The sequence below is a fragment of the Lepeophtheirus salmonis genome, chromosome 7 (assembly GCF_016086655.4).
Source record: "Lepeophtheirus salmonis chromosome 7, UVic_Lsal_1.4, whole genome shotgun sequence".
NCBI classification, from domain to species: Eukaryota; Metazoa; Arthropoda; class Copepoda; order Siphonostomatoida; family Caligidae; genus Lepeophtheirus; species Lepeophtheirus salmonis.
This window is the reverse complement of record NC_052137.2, coordinates 31472358-31494345: the sequence shown is the minus strand read 5'-3', so window position 1 is coordinate 31494345 and position 21988 is coordinate 31472358. Positions and strand designations below refer to the sequence as shown.

The window sequence follows — 21988 nt, the reverse complement described above, 5'->3', positions numbered from 1 at the left end:
TCATTGAAAGATCAAATTTACGAGAAAAGATATAGTTTGCAGATACATATTGCCAGATTCAAAATGTATTTTAATAATTGCTGTATCTTCTTCTGAATAGGAGAAAATGCCTTATAAATATTATTTTATATATAAAATGCTGCTATTAGTCGACCACATTAACATAAATTCTGGACTATACAGATTATTTTGACGTTTCTCGAGGTAAAATCAATCCAAGAGGGCAACAAATTTGTCAACTATTGTCAAGTAAGAAATTTGAATCAGTACGTGGACGTGCTTTTTCTCTACCCTTTGATAATTAATCAGTTGAAATGAGAACAACTTTATCTCCGTCTTAATATTTCTTCGTATGCATTTATAATATGGGACATAATATGTATAATTATCACAGTAACATGAATCATCAAATACTTTTTGTTCGTAGGATAACTGCACTTAAGTAATGAAAATAATAATAATAATAATAAATTCAAAAATGAGAGATAAAGCACATCATTGTTCATAACATAATTAACAAACGAGGTAAGGATATTACTGATAATAATCGTAATTAAAAGATATCTATAAATGTAATAAACATAAAAATATTTGTAAATAAGATTTTTTCTCGAATCTTAAAAGGTTTTTTTCTTTTCTTCAAAAAATATATATTAATAATAATATGATGATGATAAGAGACTAGAAAACTTTTCCACAACACACAAAGGTGTCCTTCTCCACCACTTAGTTCAAAGTATGTATGCATATTGTGTAGACTGATAAGTGTGCATCAATCATCATGATGCCTCCTCCTCTCCAGACTTTCCTCCTTTTTTACCTTTCTTCTTTCTCATAAGAGTGGAATACAACTCAAATTCTCCTGTTTCAGCCTCTGCTTTTTTATCAGCATCCATAAGGATCTCTTTGAGTAAGTCCCCACCTTCATTTGAACTTGAAGTGCTCAGAGTATCTGGAGAGGCATGCATTTTGAATATAGGAGAGAGCTCTGGTGTTGAGAGATCATCATCAACATTTCCTCTTGGACGAGAGAATTTAGAAGTAGATGAAGTGTTACGCTCTGATGCTGGACGTGGAGGGGGTGGATCAGATGGTCTAAACCCTGTTGAAGATGGTCGTCCTACAGGTCCGATAGAGGAAGGTCTATCCTTCCCCATAACTAGGGATTTAAGTGGAGATTTCGGTGAAAAGTCTGAGCTCGAATGAATTTTAGGTTTTGTAGAGAGCGGAGGTTTTGATGGAGGATCCGAGGGTTTGGATTTTGATTCCTTCTTCCCCTTAACAGGAACCAAATTAGTCTTTAATTCTATTTGAGATTTCAAAATAGGACTGGATATTGGAATGTTTCTCCTGCTTCCACCCTGTTCATTAGCTCGAGGAGGAGGAGGTGGTGGAGCCACAGAAGATTTTGAGATCTTGACTTTATTACCACTTACAATCCTGTCACTTTCAGGAGATGCTATGGGAGCTACATCGATATGAAGGAAATCATTATCAGATATACGCTTGGGTGATTCAGTCTTACTCCAGAATGGAGTTACAGTAGTAGCCGGGGTGCTGCTATATTTGAAGGCTCAGTGGGGCTCGTGGGTGAATTTGATTGAATTGATGGTTGGTGAATGATTGCCGGCGAATTTGGATTTGTTGGACTAGGAAGAGTTAGTGGATCACAAAACACAACACCACGGGATGAGCGTTTTTCCCGATCTCTGGCATTACTTTTATTTGATAGTTCCTTTTTGATCGCGAGAATAGATGATTGAGAAATCCCTGTGCTTGGAGCTTTCGAAATAAGGGACTCTGCACATGGTGTAGCTGTCTTTAAAACAGGCTTACTAATTTTTAACTTCTTTGAGTGACTAGTAGGGGATGTTGGGTCCGGACCTTGCTGAGAAAGTACTGGATTTAATTTCTTAATTATGATATTCGAACTTCTCTTATCAGGCTTAGTCGGTGAAGTAACTTTCTCCTGTTTGGGTCCATTTAAGGGGGGAGGAGGACATTTAACATTAGCAAATGCAGCTTCATATGAGGAACTGTAAGGAAATGCCAATTTAGGATTATTAGCATAATTAACATGAATGGGTGGTAGAGTTTTGGATTTCCGAAATTTATTATTATTCAAGCCAATGTCTACGCTCACAGACTCGTTATACGAAGGAGGAGGTGTCTCAATGTCATCATCATTTTTATTCAGGGAACTCTCCAATTGCACATTGTTTGAGTCATTAACCTCTATTGAGGAAGAGGCAGGGCTTAAAACTAAATCATCTTGTTGAGTTGCATCATCGACTCTTTTTTCAACTTTGATTTGATACTTAGGAGCATCTCCTGCTGACATAAAATTTGAGCGAGAAAAATATTTTTTGAGTCGATTGTCATTGCTAAGAGACTTTATAGATTTATTAATATTAGATAAAAATCCCCGTTTGTTACTATTAGATCCTGAAAAAGAAACTTCTTCGTTATCCGTCAAAGGAGGAGACACAGAGGCCGTAGGATTTTCATCAGCAACATTTTCATTACTGTTTTTACTCTTGGGACTTTTTTTGGTCTTAACACCATTGCTATTAGGTAAAAGAGCATGAGTTGGTGAGGAACACTCCGTACTCACGGAGTCTGATGTAGCAGAAACTAAAGTGGGGCCTGATATAGCTATTTTGTCATAGCGTCCTGAGTCCGTACTATCCGACTCATTTCCATTTCTCTTGAATAGTTTGAGTGCTTGAATTTTGAAATGGGATAAACCCTTTCTAGGAGCTACAGGTAGATCACTCTCTACAGTATCGCTAGTATGTCTTTTCTTTCTCCACTTAGTTGCGACCACTGCTCCAAAAATACAAATGCACAAAAGAGGGATGAGACCCAGAACAATAAAAACTGCAAGGATAGGCGTAGAAATACTATCCTCTATTTTTATAAGCCCAGCAGGCCCCGAGTCAATACTTCCGCCTAATCCGGGATTAAAACAATCAGGAGGTGCAAATCCATCAACACAATGACAATGTCCCATAGAATTACAAACACCTCTTCCATTACAATAACACGAATCTGGCCCAATGCGTAAGCTAGCAACAGGCATACACTTCCGATTTACACAAAGACTTCCATCATCACAACGTGAGCCCTCAGGTGCAAGCCCAGGATCCACATCATTAATACCTAAATCCACAATAGCCGTCCTACATGGAATGATTTCTCCTCCAGTATTAATGAAGGAATGACTGAGAATAGATACTTTTTCCATACCGAACTCAAGCTTTTCGTTATAATGTGAGCAATGTAACATTCCACATCGAACATCATTCTTTTTACATTGAGCGTATGAATCATTTACTCTATGATATCCACAGTTGCCCTTGCGACTACCTTCGGCATTGAGTTCATAACACTGATTATCTGATTTCCTTCCTGATGGACCCCACAATAATTTGCATTGATCCGTGTGGGTTCTGCACGATCCACTGTAACAAAAAGCACTTCCTCCTTTACATGAAGTCCCGTCGGCCTTGTTAACATCAGTGGGACAAAATTCAGAATCTCCTGTGCAGTATTCAGACAGATCGCACTCTTGATCCTGATCTCGGCATTTGACTCCACCTGCCTTAGGCTTACAGGTATCAAAGTCACAACATTCTCCTGTCGCACATAAAGAGCCAGGAGTTAAAGTACAAGAATCTGGGTCACAGCAAGTGGTGTCACAATGATGCTTCAATCCGCAATCACAATCCTCTCCCTCTTCGACAAATCCGTTCCCACAAACAGGTGCTCCAAAGAGCTATAAATTCAAAAATGGCATAAATATATTTAAAGTACATTGAATAAAATATATATTTACCTTCACAGGCTTATTTCTCAGGCAATAATCCATCCCTTGCTCAAAAGCTAAAGCCAAATGATTCAAACTACATGAACTCCAAAAACTTGGCTTCATTGTGCTTGAAGCAGGAGCCATAATGCAACGCTCATCTGGACAGGAACAGTCTTCATCGTCATGCTCCATTCCAAAATTATGGCCTAGCTCATGAGCTACAGTCGTTGCAACAAGACTAATGATGTTACTGTGCCACATATTAACACCACCCGAAAATTCATAGGTACAAATGGGCCCCTTCAAAGCCTTTCCTACAACTCCTCCCTCGAATTCGATGCCAGTCAGTAATTGAGCGTTATCATTTGGATGTTCTTTCACAAGTCTTTCACGACGATAATGTAAGAAATGCGTGAGAGTTTGATCACCCTTTCGATCCAGAGTAATTTCATCGTACTCCGTCCAAACTATAACCCCAACCAGTGCAATATAAATGTTGAGGGGACTATATAGAGCATTCATAACGTTAGCAATGTCTTTGCAGAGCCTATGCACTTTCATGAGATTGCGCCCATGATCATTATATTCCTTGTTGTCAACAACAAGGATGAGCTCCACATATCGAGAGTTCTTATTAGCCTTCCAGGGCTTACGAACCATATCTCCTTTTTTATGTATTGTTGATGAGTTATAGCCATGTTTTTTGGTGTTTATATGTCTTTTAAAGCGGTTCGGGATGTCACTCTCAGGAAATCCACAGCGATGACCCTTTTCTAACCGATGCCGATCATCGTAGATGCTATCATCTTGAACATGATAAATATTTGATCCATCAAAAATAATTCCATTGAGGGAACCATCACAGTTTGATAAGGCGACTCTGGATTCTTTTTGACCTCTGACTTTGCCGGTGTAGTGGCAGTTTTCAGACTCTGGCACATTCATAACATAGGAATTCTGAAATATAAATACATATTGAAATTAAAAACAAGGCTTATATATCATGAGTCATTTGAGTATTTTCCTATGACAAAGAAAAGGGTTCAAATAAAGTATCATCAAGTCATAAGTAGTTAAAAGTTATTCATTCGTTCAACATCTACATTTGACAAATGATGATTGGTTCTTTCTTATTAACCGTCCAAACATAAAAGCTCCTGACATTCACTAATTTGAACACAATTCTATTCATCAAAAAATTAATTAAAATCCAATTCAACAACGCTTCCCTTCCTGTTCACTTAGTTATATGCTTGTATATTTAGGGAGGGGGGTATTTTTGAGAAATAACAGAGATAAAGCTGGGAGGGAAGCAGCAGATGTTTTGAAAACAACCCCTTTAAAAAAATTGCAAATTTTATTATGAGTCAGAACTTGAGAAGAGAGGGGAACTGAGGGTAATTACAGCACCTGTAAATATCTATGATTCATTTTTAATAATAGTAACAACTTAAAACCAACTCATTAGTTACATAGAACACGAGAGCTGAAAGGTACGGAGAACGTGTTTCTACATAGATTCTCTCTCCTGATCATGATAGTAACTATCATGATTAGGGGCTCGTAGAAAAAGGACAATTAGAAAGGAGATTTCGCATGTTTATATCAAGAAGCACTCTTGTACATATTTGCAAGGATGATCCACACCCTTTTTGAGAGAGGAAGAAAGAAGGAAATCCCGTGACAATGCACATATTTCATGTATTTTGGGAGAAAAAATTACTCATGCCAAATAAGAGATGCTTCAGAATTTGCCCATTTTAATGAATAAACACCTAATAAATATGCTTAAGTCGAGTGATTGCAAATGTTGTTCAACTTTTTAACAAGAAAAGTTATACAATTTTCCTAAAGCCTTAATGGAGGCCATGATTGATTTCTGAAACAAGGGCCCCCATCAATTACATATTTGAATGTTAGAACGATGGAATCCTCACCGGGTGCGACGTTGAAATCTGAACAATCAATAATTATAACTTATACGGAATATATATACATAGCCACTAGACATATACAAAAAAAAAATATATATATATATATTTGGAGAACAACTGTAACGCTATATTGTCTCCTCTAATGACCTCAAGACGCTTCCTGAAGGCTTGACACGTCTTTCTTATGACATATGTCTTTCTTTGGACATATTTGCTCAGTGTTTGTTTACGGTGGCCTTCGTGGTCATGATGTTTTCGTGCCCTGGACTCTACGCGCGAACAAAAGGCGTAGTCCAAAGGATTGACGTCGGGTGAATACGGAGGGCATATTTCTTTTAATCAGAAATTGATGTTATTGCTCAACTATCTTAGAGCAGTATTGACAGTGTGAGCAATCTTGCGCCATCTTGTTGCAGGACCAAATTAAAATCTGCTAAGTTAGCACGGGAGGAAGTGAGCCTCCCAATTTTATTTTCTGCATCAAGAATCGCGCTGATCTTCACGCTCAGATGCCATTTTCTGGATAAGTTAAAAAAACATGAGGATGAAAAACTCACCAGAGCCTCTCAATTTGCAAATAAACCATTGATCAGATTTTATCATAGCACCCGGCATTCCCCTGAAAGCAGGCAGAGCTTTTGCAACTCCCAGCAAAAATTAGAAAGATTTCAAAAGTTGTTAAATAAATGATTCAGGGTACGTGATTCATGTGATATATTTTCATACAGACTGGTAAGCTTTTGTGAGGGAAAAATGACATCATTTTCAATGATATCCCATATTAATGTTGTCTTTCAATGCGTTTAGTTTAAAAGTACTAATGAAACAATTCATAATATCATTTAAATAACTTTCTGCGGATCTAAAATTTAAAAAAATAATTTCCTTAATTGTATACAGATAGCTATAATTTAACATTAGACATACGTGGCTTTTGTGGTAGGCATCTTGACAAAAACTAAACAATATAAAGGGCTATGTTATATGAATAAACTAGGGTTTTTCATTTCACTTTGGGAATTACGGTATCCCGTTAGTAAGTTATAAGTACTGTGAAATTTATTTATGTAATTTCATATTTTAACACGAAATAGTTATTTTTAAGTGTGTCGTATCCACATATTATATTCGCAATTCTTATGTTTTTTATTTTTATCATGATCACGAAAGGTGTGCGGTTTTTTTAGAGCCCGTGGGTACAGCCTTATATACTTTTAGCCTTAATACATAAATAAATGAAGTTTATAAGTAGTTTTTTTTTTTTTGATAGAAATTTGATGTCCCTTTGAATTTTTAATCAAAATCAGTAACGTTCATTACTATAAAACGCAATAAATGGATCTTATGGTTTTAAGAGTAATATAACTATGGGCATTTGAACTTCATGATGTGCCACAGAGTACTTTTTTTGTAGCAATTAGTATTAAAATAGTCAAAATGACAATCATACATGAAATATTCAGTTATTGTATTAACCTTATCTCAAGTACTATTAATTCCTTCATTTAAAACGAATCGTCTCATTTTTTGGTTGCAACTTATATAATATCGTAACTTTTACACAAAATCTACAATTATTAGGTGCACACGGTAGAGGATAAATTAACATTTATTCTACGTTTAATTTGTGTTGTAAAACACAACAAGTCGGCAAATGTTGATGAATGTATAATTTTATGCATAGGCTTAAGAGCCAAGGGCCACTTCTAAATATCGCTCAAATATTACAATTTTTGTCAGTGTATGAATATATTTTCACTATTAGAACCGATTGAGAGGGTGAAATAAAACAAGAGCCACCCTTGCATGCTTACTGGGTGTGTGTAGTTGAAATATGGACGCTTATAAAAGAGAGGAAATCACAATCAATCGAAAAATGGCCTCACAAAGAGACAAAATTATCCAGATTACTGCTCTACTTCCTTCGAAACCCACACCAGTAGAGATTCGAAACTAGCAAGCAACGTCAAGAAAGTTATTAATGACATCGAGACAAGCTTCAACAAGATTGTGCACCAGCACATCCAGAAAAAGTTTCACAGTCCTTTTTGAAGACTAACTTTCCATTCTTCTCAAAAAAAAAAAAAAAAGTGCCCATCATACTCTCCAGATGGCAACCTGCTTGTGGCTGCATGTCAGGAAAAAACATCGAATCTCGAAGCTCTCAAGTCGTCTGTTAGCTAATGTAGCTTCATTAGTTTCCCAAATTAAACTTATTAAAATTTCAGATTCAAAACGTCTAGTTTTCAACTCTGCGTCCGGTAATTTACAATATATTCATAAACATTATTATTGGAAGAGTCAAATGGAAAAAGAATGACACTCAACATCTTAGAGTATATTCAACTCTGACTGTTGAGTAGTACTAGTAGTAGCTTACATAGAATAATAATAACATGGCTTGGGTTGTGATGTCGAGGGAGGAGGAAGCGGAGGAGGGGTAATGCTTCATATCATGTTTGTATGTAGTTAAATTGCTGTTAAGAGGGGTTAGAAAGAATATCCCAGATTTATGGGATTGTTTTCTCTCATAATAACTAAGGGAATAATACAGGGTGCAGAAGCAAAACATTTCCAATACATTTAATCGCATTTTAATGCATAGTTTTGAGTAAAATAATGAATCATAAATAAGCTTTGTTTTGACGCAGTTTTTGTTTTGAAGGGCCCTCCAAATGAGGGAACAGGAGGTAAAAGGAGCCGTGTATAGAACTTGCTTGACGCACATATAGTCCAAAAAGACAAAGCTGTCATCATTGCAGGGGCGTTCGCAGGGGAGGGTTGGAGGGGCTTTTTTCCCCAATAAAAATTCCAAAAATGATTATGGTTTTTTTTTTTTTATGTTTATTTTAGGATAAAAGATTAAGTGATATATTAAAGGTAACGACTCGTTAAAAAACTTATAAAGCTCGGTCTTTAAAACGTAACTCAAATTTCTTTTTTAAAATCAGCTCTAGTAATGACAGTCAGAAAGACAGATATAGTCTCAAGGACCGTCCCTAAGACTGAGCTGAATAAATAAGGACTGATACAATACTAGGGACTTTAAGAAAATAATTGTCAAAGCCTGTACCAACTTCAGGCACGGTATTGAGTCCGTCATTGCTTCTAATGGAGATCATATTGAAAAAAATGCAGCCTCTTAGAATTGCCAACACTTTTTGGGAAAATAATTGTTCAGTTATTAAAATTTTGAGTTTTTGATGACCAGAAAAATTAGCTTCCGCACCCTCTACATAGCTACTTCTTTTTGAGAGGATCAGTAATATATACATACATGGAAAGTTACCATTTAGCCGTAGTGCATAGTAATAGAAGCAGAGAAAGATCACCCTTAGAGTTATGTATTTATGTAGGTAAAGCGAAGAGTTGTTTCTTGTATCTACAAACTTATTTCCTCCTATACCTTCACTTATTATTACTATAGGTAATATGTAACTAATAACATACAACATAAAAAGTACCAAACTCTCTTTCTATCTATGATAAGTAGTATTTGATATGCACCACCAATAAATAAATATTATTGCAGCTACAAGGGTTACTCTCCCGGGATCCCGGGGAAATAAATAATTCCCAGGAAATCCAGCATTTAATTATTTAATAATATAAGCTTTATTTAAATACCGGGGGAGTACCCGGCATTGTTCGGAGTTATTAGGCGTCGATTAACTTTGCTTTAATAATATAAGACATGGACTTTTCAAGACTTGGGCTTCACAGATAGATGTCGTTTTTTTTCTTCTTCAATTCACCTCATTTTCAGCTAGTAGCAACATTCAAAAGACAGCTGTTAAAATTTCATCTGTTCTTTAGTTAGTGATATTAGTGTGACGACGCTACTGTTGTTATTTCCAAAGCAATGGATCAAAAACAATTTTTGTTGTAATTTTACACTGATTCTTGATGGTAAAAAAATACAATGTTCAAGCTAAGTAATGGCTTGAAAAGTTTATGGGGACTCTGTACCATAAAGCGAATAAAAAATATATAATAATTTAAAAAAACAAAACGTATTTTCTTTGTTAAGCGCAGGACTTTTTAGCCCATGTGTTATATACCACGTCGGAACCTTTAATGTATCACGCCACCTTTCTTCTGAAAAGAAGTAGAAAAAAGGGTTTCAAAATCTATTGGAAACTAGATATTGATCCCAACCAATGAATTATAGGCAATGTTTGATGTACAAAAATAGTCCCAAAGGAACTCAAATTTATTTCGAAAAATGGAAATGACTCCATGTCATTATTTCATTTAAACTTAGCTTTGCGCTATGATATTTTCAGTCATAATTATCTTTTGAAATTCTATTGAGTTTTCCCGCGATACTAGCGCCGTGTCGGACGTTCCAACAATCCCTATTATTCAATAATTGCTCACAGTTTAACAATTTTAACTCATTCAGCCAATCAATTTTTCAGAACACTAATTAGGGGTAAAAAACAGAAACATCAAGAGATGAGATACGTACTCCCGCTTTTTTTCCTTTATAAATATGACGCGCTGAGCTTTACTACACAGTTTTTTATCATTAAATATGCACACTCCTTACTACACGGTTATTTCGTAGATCGTAATTGACTTTAATGTCATGTAATCCAAACAAACACGCTTTCCTTCATCAATATTGACATATAATTAAATTAATTGAACGTTAAATACATAATGAAGGATCAATTGGCTTTAAATTTTTACTTCAACAAAGATCTTAGGCGTTCCTAGTCCTTTTTTTCTTTGTATACCCCATGGATACATTCATCAGAAGAGTTGCATGGATGATTCTAGTGATGCGCGAGAATAATTTAGCCCACTGGCTGGCTTGAGAAAAAAATTAGTCTCATTCATCACTTACTATTTAAGTTTCTTTTATTGGGGATCGGATCGGAAAAATGAATTCCAAAAAGCGGAGCACATATGCTCTGAAACAACCAACCCGTCCACTATTAGTGATAATGATAAAAATCTAAATATTAGCCTATAACTAGCTTAAAATATATTATTTTTTATTAATATATATATAATACTTAAAAGACTTAATAATTTTCCGGGATCCCACTCAAACAAAAACTTCCCGGGAAATGAAACACCTAGTAAATACTACACAAATACATAACGTTTGAGTATGAGACTAGAATAATTATATGTCAGCAAATCAACAATACAGCTCATTAATGAATAAAAAGACCATTGATTGACTATGTTTAACTACCATAGACGGATAATAACGTATGTACGAAAGGTGTAGGTTGTACATAATATATTAATTTGCAGCTTTATCCCCCTCAGAGTCTTTAGTAAGAAAACAAACAAAATACCAACTAAATAATAATATGTTCCGTTTAAATGTCTTTGTAAATAGAGAGTAATGAACAAAAACAGTTTGACTAATAGTGGTGGTTTTAGAGTATTTATTTTATATATGGATAGTTGGGTTCCTTTTTAAAAATGATTCAGATAATTTGCATAACTGCTCAGTTCTCGACTCTATTCTTGGTTCCCTTTTCAAATTTACTCGTGTCATGGATCAACAATTTGACTATGACTAGACCTGAGCTTATATTTTATTTAATGATGGATTTTGGGATGATTTTTCTCAATTAGATACAATATGTAAGGTAAAATCGTACACTTGACTTTAAATCCATCTGTATTAACTTAGGGTAAATATTTATATTATACTAAGTTGTGTTATTAAATGTAAGGACTACTCCAATTTGCATCATGGGTAAACAATTAGTATTAATAAGAACTTTCCCGATTAAAAATATCTATCCCCCTCCCAAGCCTAGGTAGAAAACACGATATATCATACTTTTTAAAATCTGGTTCCCAAAGAAATACAACATTTTAAGAAGAATTTTAAAATAATGTATTTAGCTTATGCAATTAATAAAGAATAAAAAACAAACTTCAAAAATCCACAGTCGTCAGCCTGGAGACGAAATGGCAAAGGTGTCTGATTTGCTCCAAGCCCATGTGAGTACTGAGGAGATTATGAAGGTTGTGTGGTGCTCCTGGATTCTTCTTTACTAGATAAAAAGCATGGTGACTACAGGTTAGAACCTTGAGAGGTCTCCAGACAGCGGTAGATGCCGTAAAATCGGGATAATTGAGAACGCAGACACAACGATCCCCAGAAATCCGGCCAAGTCGATGAGGCAGCATAGGGCTCTCAATGTCAGTGATTGGACTGTGAAGAGGTATGCAAAGGGTTTAGAGAGGGCTTCTTAAGTACGCCAACATCTGCAACTACTTTCAACAGCAATCAAGATACGTCAGAAATTGTTGATTTAGTTAAAACATAATTGGTCCGTTTGGCCACACTCCCCCCTTCGACTGTGCCATTTAGGGCACAGTCGAGGGCTGAGCGTAGCTGAGAAGAGAACTTGTGTTATCCCTCGCTAAAGTTTGGATAACTTCAAGGCCTCAGTCGAGCAGTAGTAGAAGCCCATTTCTGAGGCCTTAATCAACAAGTGCTGCGGGCCTTTAGGCCCATGTCTGGGCCCATGGTAACACCAAAGGAAATAATTATGTAATTATGAATTATGTGACAAAGTCTCAATGTTGTACTCCCCTTCATTCTTGCTAAAGTTCACCGTATTTGTTCGTTATCAAAAAGTCAACGATTTTACCTCGCACACTGTAGAACAGAAAACAAATTTAGGGCTCTACTATATACCCGAGATCCATCACTACATTGACAACATAATATATATTTATATTTAGAGTAGGTACACACCCAAAATATATATTAATTAATAACATTTTCTACCTTACACCCAAACTATGTCTTTTCAATAAATGTTTACCAACAATGAGTTGAGCAATAAGAATGGCTATAAATATAGAAAAGCTGTACCCAAGGGGCCATTATAAATGAGTATATATCCATCAAGTGTAATGTTTATATAATATATAAGAAGAGAAAAACTATTAATATGAGAACTCTAATTTCCTATTCGTCTTTTCTGTTTTACGTTCAATTTAATGGAAAATAAAATAACAGAAAAAGATCCAATTTCAATAAAATAATGTTTGATTAATTTTTAATTGACCATCAAATATGTAAAATAAAAACGCATATGAAGGAGGCATTTAATAACATATTAAATGCACTCAACATCGTTTGGTGCTAGATAAAGAGTTCAAAATAAGAAAACTACCTTAACTCTACCTTAAAGAGAGAATGAATAGATTCATATACTATATTTAAAAAAAGAGAAATTTAATTTTGTTAAAAGGAGGCAACCTCTTGGAATAGAAGTAATGTATATCAGTGTGAAATACATAACAAACACGTATTGCTTCCCTCCAAAATACAATTGAGTATGATTCATCTATGCGAATAATGATATAATACAAAATTGCACAAAAAGTAATGAGAGTGTATAATATTTTTTGAGTATAAAAAGATTACTAAAACGATCATGGTAAACCTTGTCATAAAAATAATAAAACTAGTTATATATATATATTAGGGTTGGGTTTCGGTCTGAGACCATTTTGATTTTCAGTCACCTAACGTCAAGACCGATTCAATAGATGAAATGTTTATGGTGGCAGTGATGTCTCTAAATTAAGAACATCGGAACAATAAACTCCTATGAAGTTAAATGCGTTGCATCAATCATCATATTTAGCCTTGTACATCGTAAGCACTTTCGGTATATATACATATATATATAAAGGGAAAATGAACATGACAATCCTGACCATTTGAATAATGTTTGAGAGGAGAACAGCTTAGCTGTCATGACGTTTTATTACATGAACTATGAAATTAAGGAAACAAACACAAGTCCCACTCCGTATCAAGCAAAGACATAGGGCGGAGTTACTCCTCGTTTAAGACCCTTCATTCTACTCTGAGTCCAACACTTATAACTCCTCAACAAAACCTCAGTCTTTCAGGAGCACACCAATATGAGCTTTGAATTTTAAGAGGTCTTATTATCATTCTTGTTAGGGTAAGGCTCTTCTTTCAAGATCAGCACAGCCATTTCGACAAAAAAAATAAAAAAAAGGATTATATTTCGCTCTACTGTCTAAGGTCCATGTTTGGACCGCAATATGGGTCTAAATCGTTGTTGGACCGAGTTCTAACACTAATATATACATATACTATTATTTTTTGAGTAATTACACTATTTGAAGAGTATATATATATTATGTAGATAGTATAACACATTCCATTCCACTACTCCAAATAACAAAGTTCAACAATGAAACGTGTTCCCTTCTACTCCCTCCCTTGACTCTAATGATGAACAGTTCCATATTTTTGGTTAATAGTTATAATAATATATATAGGCTTGAATAATTATACATGCACAGTTAATACAAAGCATCGTTTAGAAATCACACCATGTCATAATGATCCATGCTATTTATAATAGTTATTACAATAATGTTCAACGGAGGTTATTTTTGCCTCTCTTTCTTTGTTTGTCTGTTGGTCACCAGGATTACGACAAGAGTTAGAGATCGATTATTATATCGAAAATTATATATGGTCACAGTATGAGGCCATTAAATTTTGAGAGGTCAAGGTATCACAAAACGTTAAAAATACATAATCGGCAATAACTTTGGAACATATTGAAGTACAGAGCTCAAATGGGTGTCACTATGTAGGTTTATTAAAGATCCTTCATATTGTACAAAATCTAAGCTAAAAATTAAGGGCCAAAAACGTAATATCGAACATCATTTTTAAACAAATTGAATTCCAGAGCTGAAAACTCTCTTTGTGACACACAAATACATTATACATATCCTCCGTTTAAAATGCAACAATTTCTTGTTATATTTCAAAAAAAATATCATCAAATTTGGAAAATTTAATTCATAAATACAATCAAAGGACACCTTTTTTACATTCTCGATCAATATTGCCGCCTTGAATCTTAATGAACAGTTCCAGCCTGGTGTGGATCTTTGCATAGCAGCTCTTTACAAACCTCAGCTCTAGGCTGGCCCAAGCAGTGATGATGTCGTCCTTCAGTTGGTCCTTTGTACTTTATCGGACTTCCGAAAGCTTCCTTATGAGGCCCCTAAAAATACCAAAGTCTCAGAGGTTTTCTTTTCAAGCTTGTTAAGGAGTTTGCAACGGGTCACATGTTTTACTCGATCAAAAGGCTTCAAAACCTGACGAGGAGTTATTCTTGCTTCACCAAGCCGTGCCTGGTGGTCTGGCTGCTGTGAAATTCACGAGCAAGGCCATTGACAGTCATCTTACTTCTTTTGTCTTCAATGGTGCCTTTAACTGCCTCAACCAATTCTTTTACACGTGATCAGGACCTTGTGAAAGCTTTTGGTGTGCCTGTTGCAATCACCCGGTAAACAGAGCGGTTACAGCCGAGCACTTTAGAGATCTCTAAATGGTGATTTTCCACGTGCGGATAGCTCTAGAATTGCAGCTCTGCGTTGCTCCATGTTTTTGGTTATGACTCTCTTATTTCTGAGTTGACTTTGCTTATTTTTTGTTTACAGTTTCTTTAGACAATTGTCAGAATAAATGTTGCATTTTAGACAGAAGGGCTTGTATAATACATATTAAATTTCATTAAATTCAACATCGGACATTTTTGACTTTAAAATGATGAAAAAAATGAAGGTTTGCGCTCTACGGAGTGCACATTCCAGTTAATATTTTTTTATAAGATGGTGCTAATCCTATAAGGTGGGCAATCACTCAACTGATTTTAATCCATTCGGATTAAGTAAAACAATAACTTTGCATCTTAGATAGGTAAGTATACTAAAAGAAAGCCATGTCTAGGCAGGTTACATTTGAATGTCGTCTTCTCCTGTATTTTTGGTTGAATACGTTTAATTTATTAGGCTATGTTCATAGTATCATTGTATGTATACAATATAACTAAGTAATCGAATATTGTTTTTCCTTCTCCCTGCATTTAGTCTATTTATAATCTAATCAGAAAGAAGAACAAAAAGTTGTTATAATGTTTCAGTTAGATCGTCTTTTTTAGAGAATTGTATATTTATGTTGTATACTAGGGTGAGACTCGTGCCCAACAAATTCTAAAATTTTGATGGATAACGCATGCCACCTTTTTCGGCTATTATACTAATACCCATTTAAAAAATCGGTCTTGCATAAATAATTTTTAGTATTTCTCACTAACGAAAAAAAGGTTACTCATTCAAATCACTTTAAAATTTATCTAAAAAGATTTTGATCTCAAATCTGATAGTTATAAACAAAAAACATGTCAAAAAGCCCAACATTCCGCCCCAACGAAAAATCCTTCAGGTACTCCTGATGACGTCATCATTATATAATTTGGTCCAACTTGCAAATACATTCCGGCGCCGGTGGCAGTGGCATTTGCGGTGAGTCAGTATAAAAACAACATTGAACAAAAATCCAGGAAAATACCCAAATATCATTTTTTTTTTTTTTTTTTTTGACTTCCTCCTATATACATAGTACAGCCACTGTAATTCATAGACATATTTAAGTCAATTATAGGCTGGTTATTCAAATTTGGAGGATAAGTTAAGATACCCAAGCGTTTTAGCAAATTTGAGGACCTTTATTTGATTTATGTTACTTATATTATTCCAGATATGGCCTCTATCAACCATAAACCCCATTAATGTCTTTTATTGTGAGAGTTAATTTTAAATACTTTAAGTGGAATTTGCGACACACTCAAAGGGCCAATAAGAATAATTTGTTTGTAGAATTTTATGATAATTCGTATAAAAATACCAATGTTAATCAGATTCAATTTTGAGAAAATCTTTCTAGCTGCCTTTTTTGTTGAGGTGCCACAAACGCCACTTTAAATCCATTAAAATCTAAACACTTTGAATTTTAAACTTGAACAAAATATAATTCATTAATTAACGATAGAGTTTCAACAAAATGCAATACTATAAATTGATGTGTGTATGAGCTCTCTCTTAATCATTTGTGTAGCCGCCCTTAGCGGCAATCATGGTTTCCACTCTACAGAAGAGTGCCTGTCACTCCCTGCGGATGTAGTCCTCTGTCATGACATCCTAGTACTGGCTTTGAGGGCCTTGATGTTTGGATGACGGACACTGCAGGCCTTCCTCTCGACATGCACCCAAAAGGTGTAGTCGACTAATATTTTTTAATTATAGCATCTTAAACTGAAATATATATTGTGCCAAAAAAATGTTGCGTACATTCAAAAACTCAAAAAGGTCATTTTTATAGTTATTTTTTAATATATATTAATATCTATAAATGAAATTATACAGATATGATCATTAAGCCCATACACGGTAGTATAAAAAAAGAGGAAGCTTGTTTGGGCAAAGTTGGAGCATCTGCTTCACCCTAATGTACATACGAGTATTATAGATATCTCTAAACACACGCAAGCTAAACATAGCTAGATGTCAATATTATGTACTTCCTTCTCTCTCTTTATGTAGATAAGGTCATGTTTTTAAACAACAATAAATAATGATGACTCAAATATATATAATCAGAGATACTAATTATATAATCAACATTTAAATGCATGACTGTTAATGAGTTTTTATACCTAGATGCATGCAAACACGTAATATACTGAATATTGGTAGTCAAATAGCTCCTTTGTACCATGTCACTTAAGAGTTAAAACTGAACAAAATGATGTAAATCATGCTAAAATAAGTATATATGCAGAGATTGATGGTCGTTAAAATTATCCACTAGCCATTTTTTTTACTAACCCAGAATATAACAAATACTGGAGCACTTTCAGAATAGTACAAGACTAATATAGAGGTACCAGGAGCGTACGCTGTAGAGGCTGTAGCCCTCCCTTTAAATTAAGAATTATTTTTTTTACTACAAAATTTAATATTGAATTTTTCAAATTCTGTAGAGTACAAAAAGAAAGTAATATACTTTCTGTGAAATACAATTTATATTCCATAAAAAGTATTGAAGGTATATCATCACTTAACCAAACGGCCTATATACAGGTCATCCAGCACTAACCAGACTAGTTTTTTTACTAGCCACGGCCTAGCGTGGCTGTCAAGCCCTGCATATAATATATGCTTATATTGTGTACAAGTAGTGAAGTCATGTAAAAAAGTTATTACTTGACTTATTATTTTATGCAAAATATCAGCCATTTTTATTAATTAACAACTATACATTGATGTATTAAAATTAAATAATAATTCTATATTTGAATTATACATGCCACTAAAAAAGTAAAATATTATTCCTTTAATGTATTGACCGTACCATGGCATTTCAATTATTACAAATAAGTAGAGTAGATCCATCATTTAAAACACTTAAGTTCTTTTTTTTGAACTCACAAATGGTCAAATTTGCTTGTATAAGTTACAAAACTGGTATACGACAAGCCATACATATTATACGCAAACTAAGGAGTAAGAGACGAGTTTTACAGGAGGGAGTAGCCATAAGTAGTGTTTTGTCAGTCCTTATTTAGGAGTGAAGACTGCAGTTCCTTCCAGTTCAGTCTCGGGCCAGTCCATTTAAGTGAGGCATATCAGTCCTACAAACTGATAAAGTTTGTTCCTTGATGACGTCCCTCAACTTTATTTCTTCTTTGTTTAATCAGTCCTAGTACTGACAATTTGAAGGACCGACGGTCTTAAAAACCAATCCTGAGACTGGGCAGAATAAATAAGGACCGACACATACTAGATATGGTTATGGATTAGATAAATTCACTCTCAGAAACTTATTGCTCTTATTCATAACTTATTTCTCCCCACTTTGAAAATTCAAATGTATTACCAAGCAAGGAGTACTATAGTTTTTATAATGATCTCTGTCAGTATAAAATGTCGTTCAACTAAGTAGCCAACATATACTTTATTATTTGATTAACACTCACGATGATTAAGACAATTTCCCCATCTCCAATTATACTCAAAATATTAAGGAGTTAAAAGACGATTTATACGAGAGAGAGTAAGCATAAGTAGGGATGTGAAAATGGTCGAAATCATCCTCGTGAGCATACATTTAAAAAATATTCGTGCTGTTTGTATCATTTCTACCTATTTTGAAAATTCAAAACGTATTAGCGATCAGAGACTAGTTTTTATTGTGATTTCTTATGAGCAGATAATATAACTTCTAGAAAAGTTGACAGCAGTTACTTTTCTATTTTATTTACACTCATGAGGATTTCGGCAATTTTCGCGCCTCCAATTATAAGTAAAATAAGTTAAAAGACGAGTTTTACAACAGGGAATACCTATAAGGTATTACTAATTTACTTGTAAAAATTACCACTTGGATATAATAACTTGTAAAAGCAATTTGTATCCTTGCACACTAAAAAATCCGAGTATTTTCACATTTCCAGATAGTAGTTATTAATGACATGAAATACCAGAGTAGAAGTCTTTAAGTAGGGGGGGGGAGGGCAAAAGGTTTTATTTTTGAAATACAACCTAAAAATAAAACTAGAGTTGCTCGAAATGAAGGAAGAGAGAAATAATTAGGACTGTAAATCGTAAGCATTTTTGTTATGTAATAAAAGATAAAAATAAAGTGAAGATGAACATGGTCATCCCAAGAATTTGAATAATGTTTGAGAAGAGAGAAGCTTAGTTATTATGACTTTTCATTATATTAATTATGGAATGAAGGAAATAAGCTAAAGTCCCGTTCCGTATCAAGCCTTGAAATTAGCAGGAGAAACTAATGTCATTCCTCAATTTAACTCAGTCCAACAAGATTAACTCCTCGTCTTTTTTTTGGTCCAGAAACTGAGAAAAAGATTAATGAGAAGACGTGTTCAAATACCAATGGACCCTTCCCCCTTTTTCCGATTACTTTATTTCTTAATTGAAATAACGTTATAAAATAACCTATTTGTACATAGTTTAAAAATTTCAAATATACCCAAAAATTGAATGCCCATTATATCAACATGAGTTAACATTAAAAAAAAGTTTCAGTTGCTAACCTGCAAGATATTAGTTCTTTAATTAATTATTTCAAGCTATTAGTGAGCAAGGAGTACTATATTTTTTACAGTAACATCTGTCATCAGATTTGTCGTTTATCAAATTTGTCAACATTTCCCTTCTTTTTGATGTACACTCACAAGGATTTAAACTATTTTAACACCTCTAAGTATGACCAAAGTTCTATAAAATATTACCCACCGGTAAAGAAACTGTAAAAATTATATGACAATTAGGATTGTAAACCGTACGCATTATCGGTGTATAAAAATAAATGGTATTTCATTATATATGCTGCGAGATTAAGTGAGTTAACAAAGGCCGCCCCACTTTGTATCAAGCAAGCAAGAGCATAGGAATAAATGATTCTGTTTTCGATCACCAATTTGAGGAGGGACGTACATTTATAACTCCTCAGCGTTACTCTCCGCCATTCATGAGGATATACACTGGATATTCCACTTTAACTCAACAAAAATGGCACACTATAAAATGCTTAGGATTTACAACCCTATGAACATTGATGTAGATTTCTCTTCATGAGTCTTTTCTGATGGTTGACTTCATTTTATTATTTACAACGTATAGACTAGCACTTACATTCACTTGAATCTTTTGAAAAGGAGAGTCTCCGTTATTATTGAGACTCAGATCCAACGTCACATTTTCACCCCTTGGACCAACGAAGTTCACAGTGAGGGCATGGTCGGCGGGAATGGACCTCTTGGAGCGAGTGGGTCTGTCATATCGGGGATATATTTTAGTGGAGTGAGAAAAGCTTTTCTCTTTTATTCCTCCGGACTCTTCAGAGCGAACTACTTCTCCTCCTCCTATAACACAGAGGAATAGACACCACCAATGGAGACGAAGAAGCAGGGAATGTGGAGAGGATACGATATTCATAGCGCATCACTTTGGTTAAATCTCATGTTTCACACTTTTATTATATTCACACATTAACAATCATAAGGCAGAGTCTGGACTACTACTCAAGTCTCCATAGATAGAACAAAACATTCAAATTGACTTCTATTCTTCCTTTTTCTTTCTTTCCTTCCACTAGCTCCTAGCTACGCACTCCCCTCCCTCTCTCACTAACGCACACACGCAACGCACTCCCTCCTTTTTTTATAATATCGAGCGCCCGTTCAACCAACGTTCGCTTTTTCTCTACTCTCATTGGATATTTTTAAAGATGTCCAACATTAGGTCCATTTAAGAACTGTGCGCTTGAGACGGGCGGGGCTTTCTACCGTATGTTCAACCCGGTGTTTTTCCGTCTAGGGGAAACGGAGTGACATCTAGCCAGCTAGCTACAGAAGGAACGCTTTCTTTCAAATTACACTTAATCATTTATATGGATATTTATATGACCAATATTTATGAGGGAGGTACGTATACTAAAAACATTTAAACTTTCAAGAATGACGTACAATTTGATATAATGGTAGACCTCCACTAATTGTCTTATTAAATGAATAACGGATTCCTTAATAACATGCATAGTTAAAATTACTACAGCGAAAGAACACAGGAGAGTATAAGCTTAGTTTTTGTATTAAAATATATGTATCATCTAAAAGGAGGGAAATTACACATTGCAAAAATAATTTATGAATTATGACTTTATTTACAGAGAGGTGTACGTTTAGAGATCGTATTTATAAAAAAAAAAAAAAAAACACTAACTGCACAAAGAAATCAATTGAATAGCTGATAACAAACACAAATCCCATTTAATATGTCAAAAAATAACAGCAAATATTTATCAAAATTGAAATCCATTACTTATCAAACTATCTATATATTTTATTTTAATTTTTTCTCAAAACGACCATGCTGTACTACTAAGGTGGTCCATTCGAAGGAGTTTCAAAATGAATAGAAGCCTGTTTCCAGGGCGTAGAGCCATGCGAGCTAGATTTAAGATTATTCTCATGCCTTTTTATTAAGTAAGATAAAAGATTCATAGTCACGTTTTTTGACTCTATGAAAAAATCCGAGGCTGGGGAAAAAGAGTCGTCAATTAGAGACCATAAAGACGTCTACGTTCTTCATAGTATGAACAATTCCTTACATATATGTATATTCCTTTACAAAAGGAAATAAAGGGAAAATATATAAGATTTCGTGGAAGATGGCAATAAATTAAACATAGTAATTATAAATTTAGGTAGAATATAATTACTTTGTTCGAGAAACGCATTGACAATGGAGTTAGACTCTACAGGGATAATGTAGTACTTTCATAAAAATTTAGGTGTGCATCGGTGGCGATGTATTCCATATA

At 34.5% G+C, this 21988-nt stretch overlaps 2 protein-coding genes across 2 annotated transcripts in view; one reads left to right on the top strand and one right to left on the bottom strand.

The window, feature by feature from the left end:
• LOC121121570 (solute carrier family 7 member genderblind) overlaps window positions 1–21988 on the top strand; it is a 97797-nt gene that overhangs the window by 4290 nt on the left and 71519 nt on the right. The window lies entirely within an intron of this gene.
• LOC121121569 (uncharacterized) lies at window positions 332–20801 on the bottom strand. The gene is given in 4 exon segments (XM_040716529.2): window positions 332–1547; window positions 1550–3778; window positions 3839–4768; window positions 20299–20801. Coding segments are annotated over 4 exon segments (4230 nt in total). The 5' UTR covers window positions 20602–20801; the 3' UTR covers window positions 332–779.